This window comes from Pelodiscus sinensis, chromosome 3 (genome assembly GCF_052426305.1).
Source record: "Pelodiscus sinensis isolate ZL-2025 chromosome 3, ASM5242630v1, whole genome shotgun sequence".
NCBI classification, from domain to species: Eukaryota; Metazoa; Chordata; order Testudines; family Trionychidae; genus Pelodiscus; species Pelodiscus sinensis.
This window is the reverse complement of record NC_143054.1, coordinates 2,078,528-2,094,259: the sequence shown is the minus strand read 5'-3', so window position 1 is coordinate 2,094,259 and position 15,732 is coordinate 2,078,528. Positions and strand designations below refer to the sequence as shown.

Here is a 15,732-nt window from a genome sequence, read left to right as displayed (position 1 = left end):
CTGGCTGAGCCCCCGGTGCCAGGGGACCCTCACATCTTCAGGAGACGCGTGGAGAGCAAAGGCGCCCCAGGCCAACCCGTGCCAGCGAGGGCGCCCTGGCAGACAGACACGCGGAGGCCGGGTGGCGCTAGCCCGGGCGGAAAGCGCCTGTGGGGGGCAGAGCCCCACGCCGCGGGAGGGCAGCGCCGGCCGTGCGCCGCGGAAGCACGACCAAGGCAGACGGACCTGGTGACGAGGAACCTCCAACCACTGAGCAGCTCGCAGGGCGGCCGGATTCCCCAGCCCTGCCCATGGCTCAGGCCAGCCGGGAGGGCCACGCAGGGCTCCCTGGCATGCTGGGAGAGGTGGCACCTGCCAAGTCTGGCGCCAGCACCTAGGAGAGCAGCCGCCCTGGCACAGGCTGGGGCCGCATGCGACCTACCTGCCCTCTGCAATGGGGGGCAGGATAACCCCCGCCCCTCCCCCTTCCTCCGCACCAGGCTGAGCTCCGATGCCGAGACCGGCTGCAGCCCCGCTGCTGGGGGCCCTTTCTGTGCCGCACCCCCAGTCCTGCGCCCCACGGCCGGGGCAGGGCATCGCCCCAGTGCTGGCTGCAGGAGGCCCCACCTCCGGGAGGTGGCACATGCCCCAGAGTGCGCCAGCAGCGGCTCTGGGACGCCAGGTTCCCCTCCTAGTCGAATGCCCGAAGGCCTCTTCCCATGCCAGGGTCTGCAGCAAGTGCCACGAGGAGGAGGGGCAGAGCAGGGCCCTGCTGTCTGCCCCTGACCAGCAGGCTGAGGGACTGGAGCCCGGGCACTGGCCGGCCCAGCGGGTGCCCACTGGCAGCAGCCTGCTCCCACCCCACGGGCTCAGCTGGGCTTGGTGGGGCAGGGCCGGGGAGCAGCACCAGTGTCCCAGCTCAGCCACGCACAAGCCGGCACTGCAGCTGCTGGGGTGTGCGGGCTGTCGCGCCAGCGGGCGGGGCCAGACCGGGCGGCCCAGCCGTGCCGAGGACCGGCGCCCGGCGGCGCGAGGCGGCGACACAAAGCACAGGAGCGCGGTTCTCTTTTCTCTTTTTTTTTTTCTTTTTTTTGCACAAAAACAGTACATTTATTCAAGTGTTCTCCAGCACAAGTACATTAGAAAGGAGCTTTTCTGTCGCAGATTCTTCTGGGCACCAAAGAAAAAAGAAACGGGATGAAGGCGAAACGGACAGACTTCCTACATCTGCTGCACGCATTGACCTTTTTAATTAGTTCATAACAGCTATGTCACGAGCAATACTTACACAGAGATACAACAGAACACCAGGGCGGGGGGCACAGGGCCCGCCCCGCCAGGCCGCAGAACCATACTGTGAAATGTACATTATTTATTGTCAATAAATATAGAAGCGACCCTAAAAAACCAAAGAACAGTGGCTGAAGGATGCTAGAACCAGAAACCATAATAATCATAATCATAAAAAAGGAAAGAAACAAAAACCAACCCTGGGGCGAAAGGGGGTGTTAGCTGCATGGAATGTAGACTAGGGAAGTTCTAGCGCAGGGACAGAAGCCAAATCATGGGGACCAGTAAACGTTATTACCAAATTCTCTACAGAGTTTATTCTTCAGTATGAATAAATGATTTCCCACAAATAGTTAAGCATCAGCTACTTCAATGCCTAGGCTAAAACACATGAAATCTCTCATTTAGTTTTCAAGTACAAAGTTAAAATGCCTTTTGTTTTTTTAATAATAATATATAAGAGTAAAATAATAGTGCTCTTTGAAACTCCACAAGAAAACAAAACAAACAGTCATTGTCCAGACAGCAGACTTAATTTAACAATATAGATTTTTAATAAAATGTTTTAGCACCTTGTTTGTCACCTACGCCCTCGGCGGATTTTAAGGAATTTAGGCTTTTTTTTTCGATCTAGGGCTGTGCAACAAAATTTGCTTTTTGCTTTTGTTAAAAAAACGTGTGTTGGGTATTTTAAAAACCTCAATTCTGCCCGTCTGGGTCCCGAGGCTACGGGCTGGGAACCGGTGGCTTGTGTCAGGCGGCCACCTGGGAGACAGAGACCGGGGAATCTGAAACACAAACTGCCTGAAACCGCTGCCCACGGGCCAATCCCAGAGTTTCCAGTTTGTGGAGCAACAGAACCGGCTCTGCCACGGGGGCCCCTGCACCCCATCCCGGCCGCTCCCCCACGGTCCCACCAGCCTCCCTCGCAGCCGGGGGGTTCCTGGGAGAGGCGGTGCTGGGCTCAGAGCGCAGGGCAGGCGGGCGGGAGCCTGGACCCACATCCTGCCACCTTTACAAAAACGTAAAGATCCACGAGCCAGTGCTGCTAACGCGGCGCCGCTCAGCCGGCAGCACCCGCCACTCCCAGCGCCCCCCGGCAACGCTTTGCTGGCTCCTGGGCGCAGACGGCCCCTCCCCCAGTGTTCATGCACAGTTATCGGGGTTCACAGATTCCCCATGTAGCACCAGTCACATGGTAGAGAGACTAGGGGGACAGCAGAGCCCGGTGAGCCGTGCCGGGCCCGCTCTGCCTCTCGGGGGCAGCCGCTGCCCCCGCTGGCAAAGGAAAACCGCAGTGTGAGGAAGAGGCTCAAACGCCCTCCCCAGCGAGCCGCAGAGAAGAGCAAACCGCACGAGACCCCAGTCCCCTGGGGAGCTGCCATGGGCGAGCCCACGGGGCGGGGCAGGGCGCGCAGGGGCAGCTGCTGGAAGAGCTGGACCTGCTGTGACAATAGCAAGCACCCACATGCAGGCCGGTAGCTGTCCCTTCCTGCAGCCGGCGGGCGCCCTGCCCTGCCCCGCGCAGCAGGTCAGGCCCTGAGAGACCCTGGCACCATTCACAGTTACAAGAGCGAGACAGCGAGAGGGGGCGAGCCTGGTGCCCAGCCCCCTGCGCCTTAGCACCAAGCCCTGCGGTTTTCCTTCACCAGCTGGCCCCGGGATTCTACCGCCCTTTGCCCCGAGGGTCCAGGGGCCTGTGGCAGAAAGGGCCAGGCAGGCACAGACCCGCCCCGCTCAGGGGCCCCTGGAGCCCAGGGCTGCCCCGGCCACAGGATGCCTGCACTGCAGAGCCAGCGCTGCCGTGGGCGTGGGGGGCTGCGCCGAGACCCCAAGTCCTTAGCAGCCTCGGCTGGGTCCCTTCCCGCGGGCCAGCAGCCTCTGGGAGCAGGGCTGGCAGCCCGGGGAGCCCCCTCAGCCACAGCCTGCTTGGCCGGGCCTGCCCCTGCAGCATCCGGATGCAGGGCACAGGAGCTGCAGGGCCACCCCCTGCCGGAGCTGGAACAAGCCCACGTTACCCGGCCGGGGGTGGGGGTGGCAGGCCTGAGGGGGGCTGGGCAGGCAGGGACCTCGCTTCCTGGGGTACTTTCTAGTCCGGTCAGGAGGGGCGTGGGGCTGACACACCAGCCCCTGCCCTTCTGTCTCTGGCAGGGGAGAGGGCAGGCTACCGTGGCCCCCCAGCACCGGCGCGACCACCCCACTGTGCCCATGTCTATGGCTTTGAAGGGGGCTGACCCCTATGCTGTGGGGCACGGGCACTCCCTGGCGGCCTGCTGCTCGTCCCTCCCGCTGGCTATGCTAGCGCCGCCAGAGACCCCCCTGGAACGGGACTGGGCGCGGCTGCACAAGGGAGGGCGGGGCCGCAGTGCTGGGAGCCTGCCCCACTCCCCCAGCGCCTCTAGGGCCCAGCAGCTGGCTGGCGGGGCAGGGGGTGCAGAATGGCCCTGAAGGGAAACGTGAGAATTCGGGGCAGGGCTGCGACCCACATGTTCCTTTCTCTGGGTGTGTGGGGCACTGCCACGTGCGTGGGGTGTCGGGAGGGCGGGGCAGCAGCCGTGCGCTCCGGGACGGGGCTGGCTTTTCCTCCCGGTCCCAGACGGTCAGGGAGCGAGGGGAAAGTTCTTGCAGGCCGAGGGAGCCTCTCACACCTGGCTGGTGACGGGAGGGAGCAGAGGAGCAAATCAGGCAACGCGAGACTTTCCCCTCGCTCCCTGACCATCCAGGGACTGGGAGGAAAAGCCAGCCCGGTCCTGGAGCGCACGGCTGCTGCCCTCGCCCTTGCTTGGGTGTGGGCGCGTGTGCAGGCTCGTCTGGAGGCCACTGTCCGCGTGTGCGCAGACGGGTGTACGCATTCCCGTGTGGATGCATGTTCCTAGCCACGTGTTCCTGCTGCCCATGTGTGCTTAGCTGTGTGCGTTCTCACTCTCCGTGCGTGCACGCAGGAGCGTGTGTGTGTTCCCAGCCTGTGCACGCACACAGCGGTGTGTGTGTGCATTCCTGCCATCTGTGTGTGCTCAGCCAGGTGCATTCCCATTGTCCGTGCATGCGCACAGGGGTGTGTGTGCGTTCCCACTGTCCATGCTTGTGCACAGGGGTGTGTGTGTGCGTTCCCACTGTCCATGCTTGTGCACAGGGGTATGTGTGTGCGTTCCCACTGTCCATGCTTGTGCACAGGGGTGTGTGTGTGCGTTCCCACTGTCCATGCTTGTGCACAGGGGTGTGTGTGTGCGTTCCCACTGTCCATGCTTGTGCACAGGGGTATGTGTGTGCGTTCCCACTGTCCATGCTTGTGCACAGGGGTGTGTGTGCGCGTTCCCACTGTCCGTGCGTGCGCACAGGGGTGTGTGTGCGTTCCTACTGTCCGTGCGTGCGCACAGGGGTGTGTGTGCATTCCTACTGTCCGTGCGTGCGCACAGGTTTGTGTGTATGCGTTCCCACTGTCCGTGCTTGTGCACAGGGGTGTGTGTATGCGTTCCCACTGTCCATGCTTGTGCACAGGGGTGTGTGTGTGCGTTCCCACTGTCCATGCTTGTGCACAGGGGTGTGTGTGCGCGTTCCCACTGTCCATGCTTGTGCACAGGGGTGTGTGTGTGCGTTCCCACTGTCTATGCTTGTGCACAGGGGTGTGTGTGTGTATGCGTTCCCACTGTCTATGTTTGTGCACAGGGGTGTGTGTATGCGTTCCCACTGTCTATGCTTGTGCACAGGGGTGTGTGTGTGTGCGTTCCCACTGTCTATGCTTGTGCACAGGTGTTGCCTTCCTTGTCTGGGCAAGTCCATGTTCTGCAGGGGAAGGGCGGTTCTAGCAGCCGTGTGAGCATGGTCATTGTCTGTCTGTCGGGATGGGCAGTGTCCCTCTGTCTGTGTGTATCTCCCCACTGCCTGCAGGGTGCCGTGCGCTGGCCTGGCTCTGGGGTCTCCCTGTGGGAGGGGACTCAGCGGGTGGTGCAGAGGGGGAGGCCTGAGGGAGCCGTGTGGGGCCCACTGCAGGGACTGGCTGGCAGAGTACTGCACGTCCCAGCTCCACGGCTGGCGGGGCCACAGCGGCTGGGTGCAGTGGGGCGCTCACACTGCGGCCCCGGCCTTGGCAGGAGCCTGGACCTACAATCCCTGGCCTCAGTCGTGACTCCCCGCAAGTCAGCACCCAACAGCAGGGTAGGGAAAGCAGCCCCTCCCCCGTCACTGCGCGGCAAGCAGCCCCTCCCCCGTCACTGCGCGGCAAGCAGCCCCTCCCCCATCACTGCGTGGCAAGCAGTGCACTCCCCAGCCACAGCGCATCAAGCTGCCCCTTCCCTGTCACTGCGCGGCAAGCAGCCCCTCCCCCGTCACTGTGCGGCAAGCAGTGCACTCCCCAGCCACAGCGCATCAAGCTGCCCCTTCCCTGTCACTGCGCAGCAAGCAGCCCCTCCCCCGTCACTGCGCAGCAAGCAGCCCCTCCCCCATCACTGTGCGGCAAGCAGTGCACTCCCCAGCCACAGCGCATCAAGCTGCCCCTTCCCTGTCACTGCGTGGCAAGCAGCCCCTCCCCCGTCACTGCGCAGCAAGCTGGTGCTGCAGCCTCCCACCCTGGGCAGCAATTAGCTGTAGACAAGGCCCAGGGGCTTTCAAAAGGGTGCAGCACGGGGCGGGTCAATGCGCAGTGCGGGGGCAGGGCTTAGGGGGCGGGGCTTAGGGGGCAGGTCAATGTGCAGTGCGGGGGCGGGGCTTAGGGGCGGGTCAATGCGCAGTGTGGGGGCAGGGCTTGGGGGGGCGGGTCAATGCGCAGTGCGGGGGCGGGGCTTAGGGGGCGGGTCAATGCGCAGTGTGGGGGCGGGGCTTAGGGGGCGGGTCAATGCGCAGTGCGGGGGCGGGGCTTAGGGGGCGGGTCAATGCGCAGTGTGGGGGCGGGGCTTAGGGGGCGGGTCAATGCGCAGTGTGGGGGCAGGGCTTAGGGGGCAGGTCAATGCGCAGTGCGGGGGCGGGGCTTAGGGGGCGGGTCAATGCGCAGTGTGGGGGCGGGGCTTAGGGGGCGGGTCAATGCGCAGTGCGGGGGCGGGGCTTAGGGGGCGGGTCAATGCGCAGTGCGGGGGCAGGGCTTGGGGGGGCGGGTCAATGCGCAGTGCGGGGGCGGAGCTTAGGGGGCGGGTCAATGCGCAGTGCGGGGGCGGGGCTTAGGGGGCGGGTCAATGCGCAGTGCGGGGGTGGGTCATGTGCAGTGGAGGCTGCTCTGCGGGGAAGCGGCCTGGCTCTGCTAGGACTTCCCCCACCTCCGGGGGCCTGCCAGTGGGATCCCCAGTCTAGCTCTCTCCCCACGGCCATGCGCTCTCTGGCCGGACGGGGCAGTGGCTGGTGGGAAGCGACAGCCCAGCTGCAGTTTGATCAAGTGGTAAAAAAGAGAATTCACAGCATCCCAGCCAGCCCCCTGGGGGTCAGAGCGGGAGGGGCCACGCCCCGGGGAGCCGAGCGGAGCTGGGCCCTGCCCCCGGCCTGGAGGAGCAGCGCGGGGGCGGCCGCTACAGGGGAAGGGAGCTGGCCACCCGCCCTCGGCATGGCCCTAGTCGCGTTCTTCATTCTGCAACAGAGACAAGAGAATCCCAGCGTCTCCGCCTAACTCCGCAGCCGGGCGTCGGGCGGGGACCCGACCCACCGCTCGGCCGGCGCCGCGCCCCCAGCCTGGCCGGGGAGGGGACCCCTCGGGACGCAACCCCAAGGTGACGTACGCAGAAAAGCACCAGTACGGCTGGGTTGGTTCGTCTCCAGCGAGGGCGGGGGCAGCCCGGGCCACTTCTCCTCCGGGCGGGGAAGAGGCCTCCCTTGTAGAAAAGAAAAGGTTATTGCATGCCGTGGGACGGAGACGCCTCCTGCCCTCCCCCCGCTGCCCGGGGGCGGGGGGCAGGACCTCCCCGCTCCAGCACTGAGTCGGAAAGCCCTGGCACGTAAGGCAACGTGGAAGCTGATGTTTTGACTCACCCCGCTGTTGAAAAGCACCATTATGAAGTCAGGTTGTACAGTAGTAACAGTACCTTTTATATATATATCTATCTATCTCTCATCTCTATCATATATATATAAACTGTAAACAAGAGGTAACAGCGGCTTAGAACTGCTTTCTTCAAGGTTTCCTGTGTGGTAGGCACCCGAAATACTGTAGAAAAGTGTGTGGTGTGGTGTGTGCTCTCGGCTTCCCTGCAGGCTGGCTTGGCAGCGCCAGGGCTGGTGCTGGCAGAAGTACGTAAGGCTCAGTGCTGGACGTGAGGCGCAGGCTGGGCGAGGCCTGCGCTGGGCTCCTACGCTCGCCAGACAGACGCCTCGAGCTCAGAGCGACGGGCCGGCAGCCCCTTCCTTTGCGTTCCCCTCTAGGCCTGGGATCTGCCCTCCGGCGGGGCCGGGGTGCGCTCACCAGCTCGGGAAGCTCTCGCCTCTCGCAGCTAACAGGAAAACCCATCCAGAAAAGAGCGGAAAATTAAAAGGGCACCAAAACCAAACCAAAAAACCAAAAAACCAAACCGGTCTGTTTGTAAAGAGGCTAAAAGCTGAACGTTGGAGACTCAGGAGGGGAGCGAGCCCTGGCGCGGGGGAGGCGCGGTGGGTTCCCTTCGGGTTTATTCCTTTCTCTCTTCCGGGTGCTGATTTTTCTCTTGTTCCACATTTTCACTTCTCTTCTCACGGGTGGTTGTATTTCTGGATTCGCTGCACTTCAGTTCCTGGGTGCCGCTTACACGCAGGCAAAGTATTCCTTCAGGGGGGCGAAGAGATGGCGGATCACCGGCACGCTCCAAGATCTGCCGAGCAGTCTCTGCCGGGCCAGGCGGCTCATGTTGGAGACATCCGTGTAATGCACCGGGAAGCCAAAGACCCTGCGTGGAAAGGAGGGGATCGGGAGAGCACAGGTTAGCGGGTGTCCTGCCTCAGGAAGCCGTGGGCAGGCGGCGGGCCCGGCTTTGAAGGCGACGCATGCACGGGTGCTGCGTGCGTGTCCGGGGGCTCGGCAGCCAGCTGGAGAAAGGCAGGACGGAGCCTCGGAGCGAGTCACAGTGTGCGAGCAAAGCGCTCGGCCGGGCTGAGACTCGGCTTGGTAACTGCCAACAGCTCCCGCGCGGAAACTCAGCCACTACCCAGCCCCCCCCACGTCCTCCAGCCCCCCCGCGTCCTCCAGTGCAGCCCCCGGCCGCTAACCAGCCCCCCCCGCGTCCTCCAGCGCCACCCCCGGCCGCTAACCAGCCCCCCCCGCGTCCTCCAGCGCCGCCCCCGGCCGCTAACCAGCCCCCCCCGCGTCCTCCAGCGCAGCCCCCGGCCGCTAACCAGTCCCCCCCGCGTCCTCCAGCGCCGCCCCCGGCCGCTAACCAGCCCCCCCGCGTCCTCCAGCGCCGCCCCCGGCCGCTAACCAGCCCCCCCCCGCGTCCTCCAGCGCAGCCCCCGGCCGCTAACCAGCCCCCCCCGCGTCCTCCAGCGCCGCCCCCGGCCGCTAACCAGTCCCCCCGCGTCCTCCAGCGCCGCCCCCGGCCGCTAACCAGTCCCCCCGCGTCCTCCAGCGCCGCCCCCGGCCGCTAACCAGTCCCCCCGCGTCCTCCAGCGCAGCCCCCGGCCGCTAACCAGCCCCCCCCGCGTCCTCCAGCGCCGCCCCCGGCCGCTAACCAGCCCCCCCCGCGTCCTCCAGCGCAGCCCCCGGCCGCTAACCAGCCCCCCCCGCGTCCTCCAGCGCCGCCCCCGGCCGCTAACCAGCCCCCCCCCCCGTCCTCCAGCCCCCCCGCGTCCTCCAGTGCAGCCCCCGGCCGCTAACCAGCCCCCCCCGCGTCCTCCAGCACAGCCCCCGGCCGCTAACCAGCCCCCCTGCGTCCTCCAGCGCCGCCCCCGGCCGCTAACCAGCCCCCCCGCGTCCTCCAGCGCCGCCCCCGGCCGCTAACCAGCCCCCCCCGCGTCCTCCAGCGCCGCCCCCGGCCGCTAACCAGCCCCCCCGCGTCCTCCAGCGCCGCCCCCCGCGTCCTCCAGCGCCGCCCCCGGCCGCTAACCAGCCCCCCTCGCGTCCTCCAGCGCCGCCCCCGGCCGCTAACCAGCCCCCCCCGCGTCCTCCAGCGCCGCCCCCGGCCGCTAACCAGCCCCCCCGCGTCCTCCAGCGCCGCCCCCGGCCGTTAACCAGCCCCCCCCCCCGCGTCCTCCAGCGCCGCCCCCGGCCGCTAACCAGCCCTCCCGCGTCCTCCAGCGCCGCCCCCGGCCGCTAACCAGCCCCCCCCGCGTCCTCCAGCGCCGCCCCCGGCCGCTAACCAGCCCCCCCCGCGTCCTCCAGCGCCGCCCCCGGCCGCTAACCAGCCCCCCCGCGTCCTCCAGCGCCGCCCCCCGCGTCCTCCAGCGCCGCCCCCGGCCGCTAACCAGCCCCCCCCGCGTCCTCCAGCGCCGCCCCCGGCCGCTAACCAGCCCCCCCCGCGTCCTCCAGCGCCGCCCCCGGCCGCTAACCAGCCCCCCCGCGTCCTCCAGCGCCGCCCCCGGCCGTTAACCAGCCCCCCCGCGTCCTCCAGCGCCGCCCCCGGCCGCTAACCAGCCCCCCCGCGTCCTCCAGCGCCGCCCCCGGCCGCTAACCAGCCCCCCCCGCGTCCTCCAGCGCCGCCCCCGGCCGTTAACCAGCCCCCCCCGCGTCCTCCAGCGCAGCCCCCGGCCGCTAACCAGCCCCCCCCGCGTCCTCCAGCACAGCCCCCGGCCGCTAACCAGCCCCCCCCACGTCCCCCAGCACAGCCCCCGGCTGCTAACCAGGCCCCCCGCGTCCTCCAGCGCCGCCCCCGGCCGCTAACCAGCCCCCCCCCCCGTCCTCCAGCCCCCCCGCGTCCTCCAGCGCCGCCCCCGGCCGCTAACCAGCCCCCCCGCGTCCTCCAGCGCCGCCCCCGGCCGCTAACCAGCCCCCCCGCGTCCTCCAGCGCCGCCCCCGGCCGCTAACCAGCCCCCCCCGCGTCCTCCAGCGCCGCCCCCGGCCGCTAACCAGCCCCCCCCGCGTCCTCCAGCGCAGCCCCCGGCCGCTAACCAGGCCCCCCGCGTCCTCCAGCGCAGCCCCCGGCCGCTAACCAGTCCCCCCCGCGTCCTCCAGCGCCGCCCCCGGCCGCTAACCAGCCCCCCCGCGTCCTCCAGCGCCGCCCCCGGCCGCTAACCAGCCCCCCCGCGTCCTCCAGCGCCGCCCCCGGCCGCTAACCAGCCCCCCCCGCGTCCTCCAGCGCCGCCCCCGGCCGCTAACCAGCCCCCCCGCGTCCTCCAGCGCAGCCCCCGGCCGCTAACCAGCCCCCCCCGCGTCCTCCAGCACAGCCCCCGGCCGCTAACCAGCCCCCCCGCGTCCTCCAGCGCCGCCCCCGGCCGCGGTACCTCTCCATCTCTGTGCACCAGAGGATGTCCTCCTTCTCGTTCATGAAGACGGGGAAGTGCTGGTCCTTGCCCTGCTTGATGGAGTTGGAGCGAGTGGTGATAGTTCGCACTTTGCTGAACTGCAAGGGACAAAGCCGAGCGCCCTGAGCTCACTGGAGCCGCCGCGATTCCTCGCCAGGCTCGCAGGGCAACCCCCATGAGCGGCCTCAGGCCCAGACCCCACTGCTGGGCCCTCGGCGGGGCTTGGGTGGGGCCCCACATCTGGCCTGGCCTCTTGGCTGCAGCCGGGCTGGTCTGTCCCTCCCTGCCCCGCTCACGAGGCGTCTCAATCGTCAGTCGCTTGCCGTGGCCCTGCCTGCAGCTGGGCGGGTGGGGCTGGGTCGCCAGGCCCGCTGGGGTGGCTGTGGGACCCTGGCAGGCAGAACAGGACCCTCTCTCGGGCCAGCCCACAGGCTGGGGCAGCAAAGGGGTCGGCCCTTCCCTCCCCAGCAACGGCTCGCCCCTCCAAGCTGCCCAGCTTCACCCTCTGCGCAGCCCTCGGGCCCGGGCCCAGCGCCAGCACCGCCCAGCCACCCCGCCCTGCCCTACCCCGCCGCCCCGTGCAGCCACCCCGCCCCGCCCTGCGCAGCCGCCCCGCCCTGCCCTACCCCGCCGCCCCGTGCAGCCACCCCGCCCCGCCCCGCCCTGCGCAGCCGCCCCGCCCCGCCCTGCCCCGCCGCCCCGTGCAGCCACCCCGCCCCGCCCTGCCCCGTGCAGCCACCCCGCACAGCCGCCCCACCCCGCCCCGTGCAGCCACCCGCCCCGCCCCGCCCAGCCACCCCGCCCTGCCCTACCCCGCCGCCCCGTGCAGCCACCCCGCCCCGCCCCGCCCTGCGCAGCCGCCCCCCCCCGCCCTGCCCTGCCCCGCCGCCCCGTGCAGCCACCCCGCCCCGCCCCGCCCTGCGCAGCCGCCCCGCCCCGCCCTGCCCCGCCGCCCCGTGCAGCCACCCCGCCCCGCCCTGCGCAGCCGCCCCGCCCTGCCCCGCCGCCCCGTGCAGCCACCCCGCCCCGCCCTGCCCCGTGCAGCCACCCCGCACAGCCGCCCCACCCCGCCCCGTGCAGCCACCCGCCCCGCCCCGCCCAGCCCCCCCGCCCCGCCCCCCCCTGCCCTACCCCGCCCCGTGCAGCCACCCCGCCCCGCCCCGCCCTGCGCAGCCGCCCCGCCCCGCCCTGCCCCGCCGCCCCGTGCAGCCACCCCGCCCTGCCCCGTGCAGCCACCCCGCACAGCCGCCCCACCCCGCCCCGTGCAGCCACCCGCCCCGCCCCGCCACCCCGCCCTGCCCTACCCCGCCGCCCCGTGCAGCCACCCCGCCCCGCCCCGCCCTGCGCAGCCGCCCCCCCCCGCCCTGCCCTGCCCCGCCGCCCCGTGCAGCCACCCCGCCCCGCCCCGCCCTGCGCAGCCGCCCCGCCCCGCCCTGCCCCGCCGCCCCGTGCAGCCACCCCGCCCCGCCCTGCGCAGCCGCCCCGCCCTGCCCCGCCGCCCCGTGCAGCCACCCCGCCCCGCCCTGCCCAGCCCCCCCGCCCCGCCCCCCCCCCGCCCTGCCCTACCCCGCCCCGTGCAGCCACCCCGCCCCGCCCCGCGCAGCCGCCCCGCCCCATGGAGCCCCGCCCCACAGAGCCGCCCACCAGATGCACAAATGCACAGGCCCAGTCTCCTTGTGCAGGGATTCCTGACCGTTCCCAGTGTGAGCACCCGGCCGGCCCCCTCTGCCGGCCTCACTGGGCCTGGGCTGCCCCCTTGCTGGGCCTGCCCCCTGCTGAGCATGGCCGAGGCCCCCGGCTCAGGCTGACCTTGGCTATCCTGCCATGCTCCAGGCACTCCTGGAGTTCCAGCTTATCGTTCACTGTAGACGCCAGCGGCCTAGGAGACAAAAGGGCAGGGAGCATTAGCCCCACCCCTGGCCAGTGCTGCCCCCCGCCTCCGTCCCCACCGCTCCCCCCACGCCCAGGGAACCTCCGGGACACCCCTACTCCAGACACATGGGGGGGGGGACAGCTCATGGACTAATCCACTAATGGGAGGGGGAGCTGAGGGAGCAGCTCATGGACTGACCCATTACCCATGGGGGAAGGGGGAGCAGCTCAAGGACTGATCCATTACGCATTAGAAGAGGGGGAGCAGTTCAAGGACTGATCCATTGCCCATTGGAAGAGGGGGAGCAGTTCAAGGACCGATCCATTACGCATTAGAAGAGGGGGAGCAGTTCAAGGACCGATCCATTACGCATTAGAAGAGGGGGAGCAGTTCAAGGACCGATCCATTACCCATTGGAAGAGGGGGAGCAGTTCAAGGACCGATCCATTACGCATTAGAAGAGGGGGAGCAGTTCAAGGACCGATCCATTACCCATTGGAAGAGGGGGAGCAGTTCAAGGACCGATCCATTACGCATTAGAAGAGGGGGAGCAGTTCAAGGACCGATCCATTACCCATTGGAAGAGGGGGAGCAGTTCAAGGACCGATCCATTATGCATTAGAAGAGGGGGAGCAGTTCAAGGACCGATCCATTACCCATTGGAAGAGGGGGAGCAGTTCAAGGACCGATCCATTACGCATTAGAAGAGGGGGAGCAGTTCAAGGACCGATCCATTACCCATTGGAAGAGGGGGAGCAGTTCAAGGACCGATCCATTATGCATTAGAAGAGGGGGAGCAGTACAAGGACCGATCCATTACCCATTGGAAGAGGGGGAGCAGTTCAAGGACCGATCCATTACCCATTAGAAGAGGGGGAGCAGTTCAAGGACCAATAGGGTTGCTAGATGGTTTCAACAGAAATACTGGACACACATGACATGACATCACGATCTACATCCCATTGTACTTAGAAAACACAGGACAGTTACATTGTCTCATTTCTATTCTCTCCCTTTGTTTCCCAGACAGGAAGATCCAATACTGGACTGTCCGGTTCAAAACCAGACACCTGGCAACCCTAAGGACCGATTCATTACAGAGCGGGGGAGGGAATAGCTCATGGATTGATCCATTACCGGGGAGGGGGGAGAGGGAGAGCAGCTCATGGATCAATCCATTACCCCTGAGGAGAGGGGGAGCAGCTCCTGAACAGATTGGAGAGGAGGAAGCAGCTCATGGACCAATCCATTATTGATGAAAAGAGGGGAAGCAGCTCATGGACCAATCCATTAGCAGTGGAGGGAGAGAACAGATGAAGTATCTCATGATTTGATCTGTTAACAATGGAACAGCTCCAGGGTCAATCCATGAGCGGGGGTGGATGGAGCACACAGTGCACTGATCCATTAGGAATGGGGGAGGGGGAGAAGCAGCTCCTGGACTAATCTCTTAGCAAAGGGGGAAGGGAACCCAGCCGCTCACGGACCGATCCATTTGTAATGGGGGGGGGGGAGGAAGCCGAGCAGTTTGGGACTGAATGAAGGGAGGCAGCAGAGCAGCTCACGGACTGATCCATTAGTAATGGGGGGGGGGGGAGGAAGCCGAGCAGTTAGGGACTGAATGAAGGGAGGCAGCAGAGCAGCTCACGGACCGATCCATTAGTAATGGGGGGGGGGAGGAAGCCGAGCAGTTAGGGACTGAATGAAGGGAGGCAGCAGAGCAGCTCACGGACTGATCCATTAGTAATGGGGGGGGGGGAGGAAGCCGAGCAGTTTGGGACTGAATGAAGGGAGGCAGCAGAGCAGCTCACGGACCGATCCATTAGTAATGGGGGGGGGGGGAAGCCGAGCAGTTTGGGACTGAATGAAGGGAGGCAGCAGAGCAGCTCACGGACCGATCCATTAGTAATGGGGGGGGGGGGAAGCCGAGCAGTTTGGGACTGACAATGAAGGGAGGCAGCAGAGCAGCTCACGGACCGATCCATTAGTAATGGGAGGGGGGGGGAGGAAGCCGAGCAGTTTGGGACTGGCAATGAAGGGAGGCAGCAGAGCAGCTCACGGACCGATCCATTAGCAATGGGGAGGGGGGGAAGCCGAGCAGTTTGGGAGTGGCAATATAGGGAGGCAGCAGAGCAGCTCACGGACTGATCCATTAGCAATGGGGGGGCAGGGAGCAGCCCCAGAGCCATGTGGAGAATTGCCAGGTGATTCGGCGGTGCCAGGACCAGGAGCCGGTTAGAGGCTGCGCCCCCCGGACCAGAACACAGCTGCTTCAGGGCCATGGCTCCCAGCCTGGGGAGCTGTGGCATGTCCCCTGCTGTGTCCCTGCTCAGAACGGAGCCAGCAAACCCCACAATCTCCCCCAAGCCCTGCTAACGCGTCTGCCCTCCCCCTGCACTGGGAAACTGAGGCAAGGGGGAGGGAGTCCACAGGGCTCAAATGGGGAGCTGATGGCCAGCCTGGCAGAGAACCCAGGAGTCCTGCCTCCTTGGCCTGGGCTCAGGCGTTAGACCTCAGGGACTTGCACAGGCCCATGTGTGCTCTGCCTGTGGAGCAACGGGGCCGGATGCCAAGGGCCATGGGGCACAGTGAAGGTTCCTCAGGGCTGAGCTGGCGGCAGCGGAGCCCGGGACTCTGTCTCCTCGTAGGGATAGACTTAAGGCTGGAGACCAGAAGCGTAGAGCTCCACAGGCCGCTCATCAGAGCACGTGTGCGTGTGCTACCGCCCACCTGCCCCACCCCTGGCGGCCTTGCCGTGCACTGTTTGGGGCATGCAGAGGTGACCCCGCCCCGTCATGCCTCCGCCAGCAGCAAACAGTGGGCAGCAGGCTGCTTGCTCAGAGGCTGGAAGGCTTCAAGGGCGGGCTGGACGAGGCGGGATTAAAATGATATTTGATGGGAAGCCCCCGGCACCTGCTCCACTGACATGCAAGAAGCAAACGGCCCAAAACTCGGGGTTCTCTCACCATGCTCTCACCAACCTGTTCATACCGGGAAGGTTACCCCAGAAGTACCGGGCCCTGTGCGCTGCAGACACCTCTTTGGCATCAATCATCACGGGGTTGGACTGCAAACAAGAAAGAAAGTCGTAAAGTCATACAACAGTCCCAAAGCACAAATGTACTCCAACATGGCCCCGTTACAGTGCGGGAACACTGCACCACAACTCCCCACACAGTCCGACAGTGCGGGAACACTGCACCACAACTCCCCACACAGTCCGACAGTGCGGGAACACTGCACCACAA

The 15,732-nt window shown here is 66.7% G+C and overlaps 1 protein-coding gene across 3 annotated transcripts in view; it reads right to left on the bottom strand.

Moving 5' to 3' along the window:
- Positions 1–1,039: 1,039 nt before the first annotated feature.
- The window catches only part of DNMT3A (DNA methyltransferase 3 alpha), a 184,281-nt gene continuing 169,588 nt past the window's right edge, over positions 1,040–15,732 (bottom strand). For 2 of the 3 annotated variants that reach the window (XM_089776946.1, XM_089776947.1), the window contains 4 exons: positions 15,466–15,551; positions 12,421–12,490; positions 10,591–10,709; positions 1,040–8,105 (listed from right to left, as the gene is read on the bottom strand). In XM_089776946.1, the coding sequence (XP_089633072.1) occupies positions 7,964–8,105; positions 10,591–10,709; positions 12,421–12,490; positions 15,466–15,551 (417 nt within the window). In that variant the 3' untranslated portion in view covers positions 1,040–7,963. Of the gene's footprint in view, positions 8,106–10,590; positions 10,710–12,420; positions 12,491–15,450; positions 15,552–15,732 lie in introns of all 3 variants that reach the window. The other variant, XM_089776945.1, reaches the window with a different exon arrangement.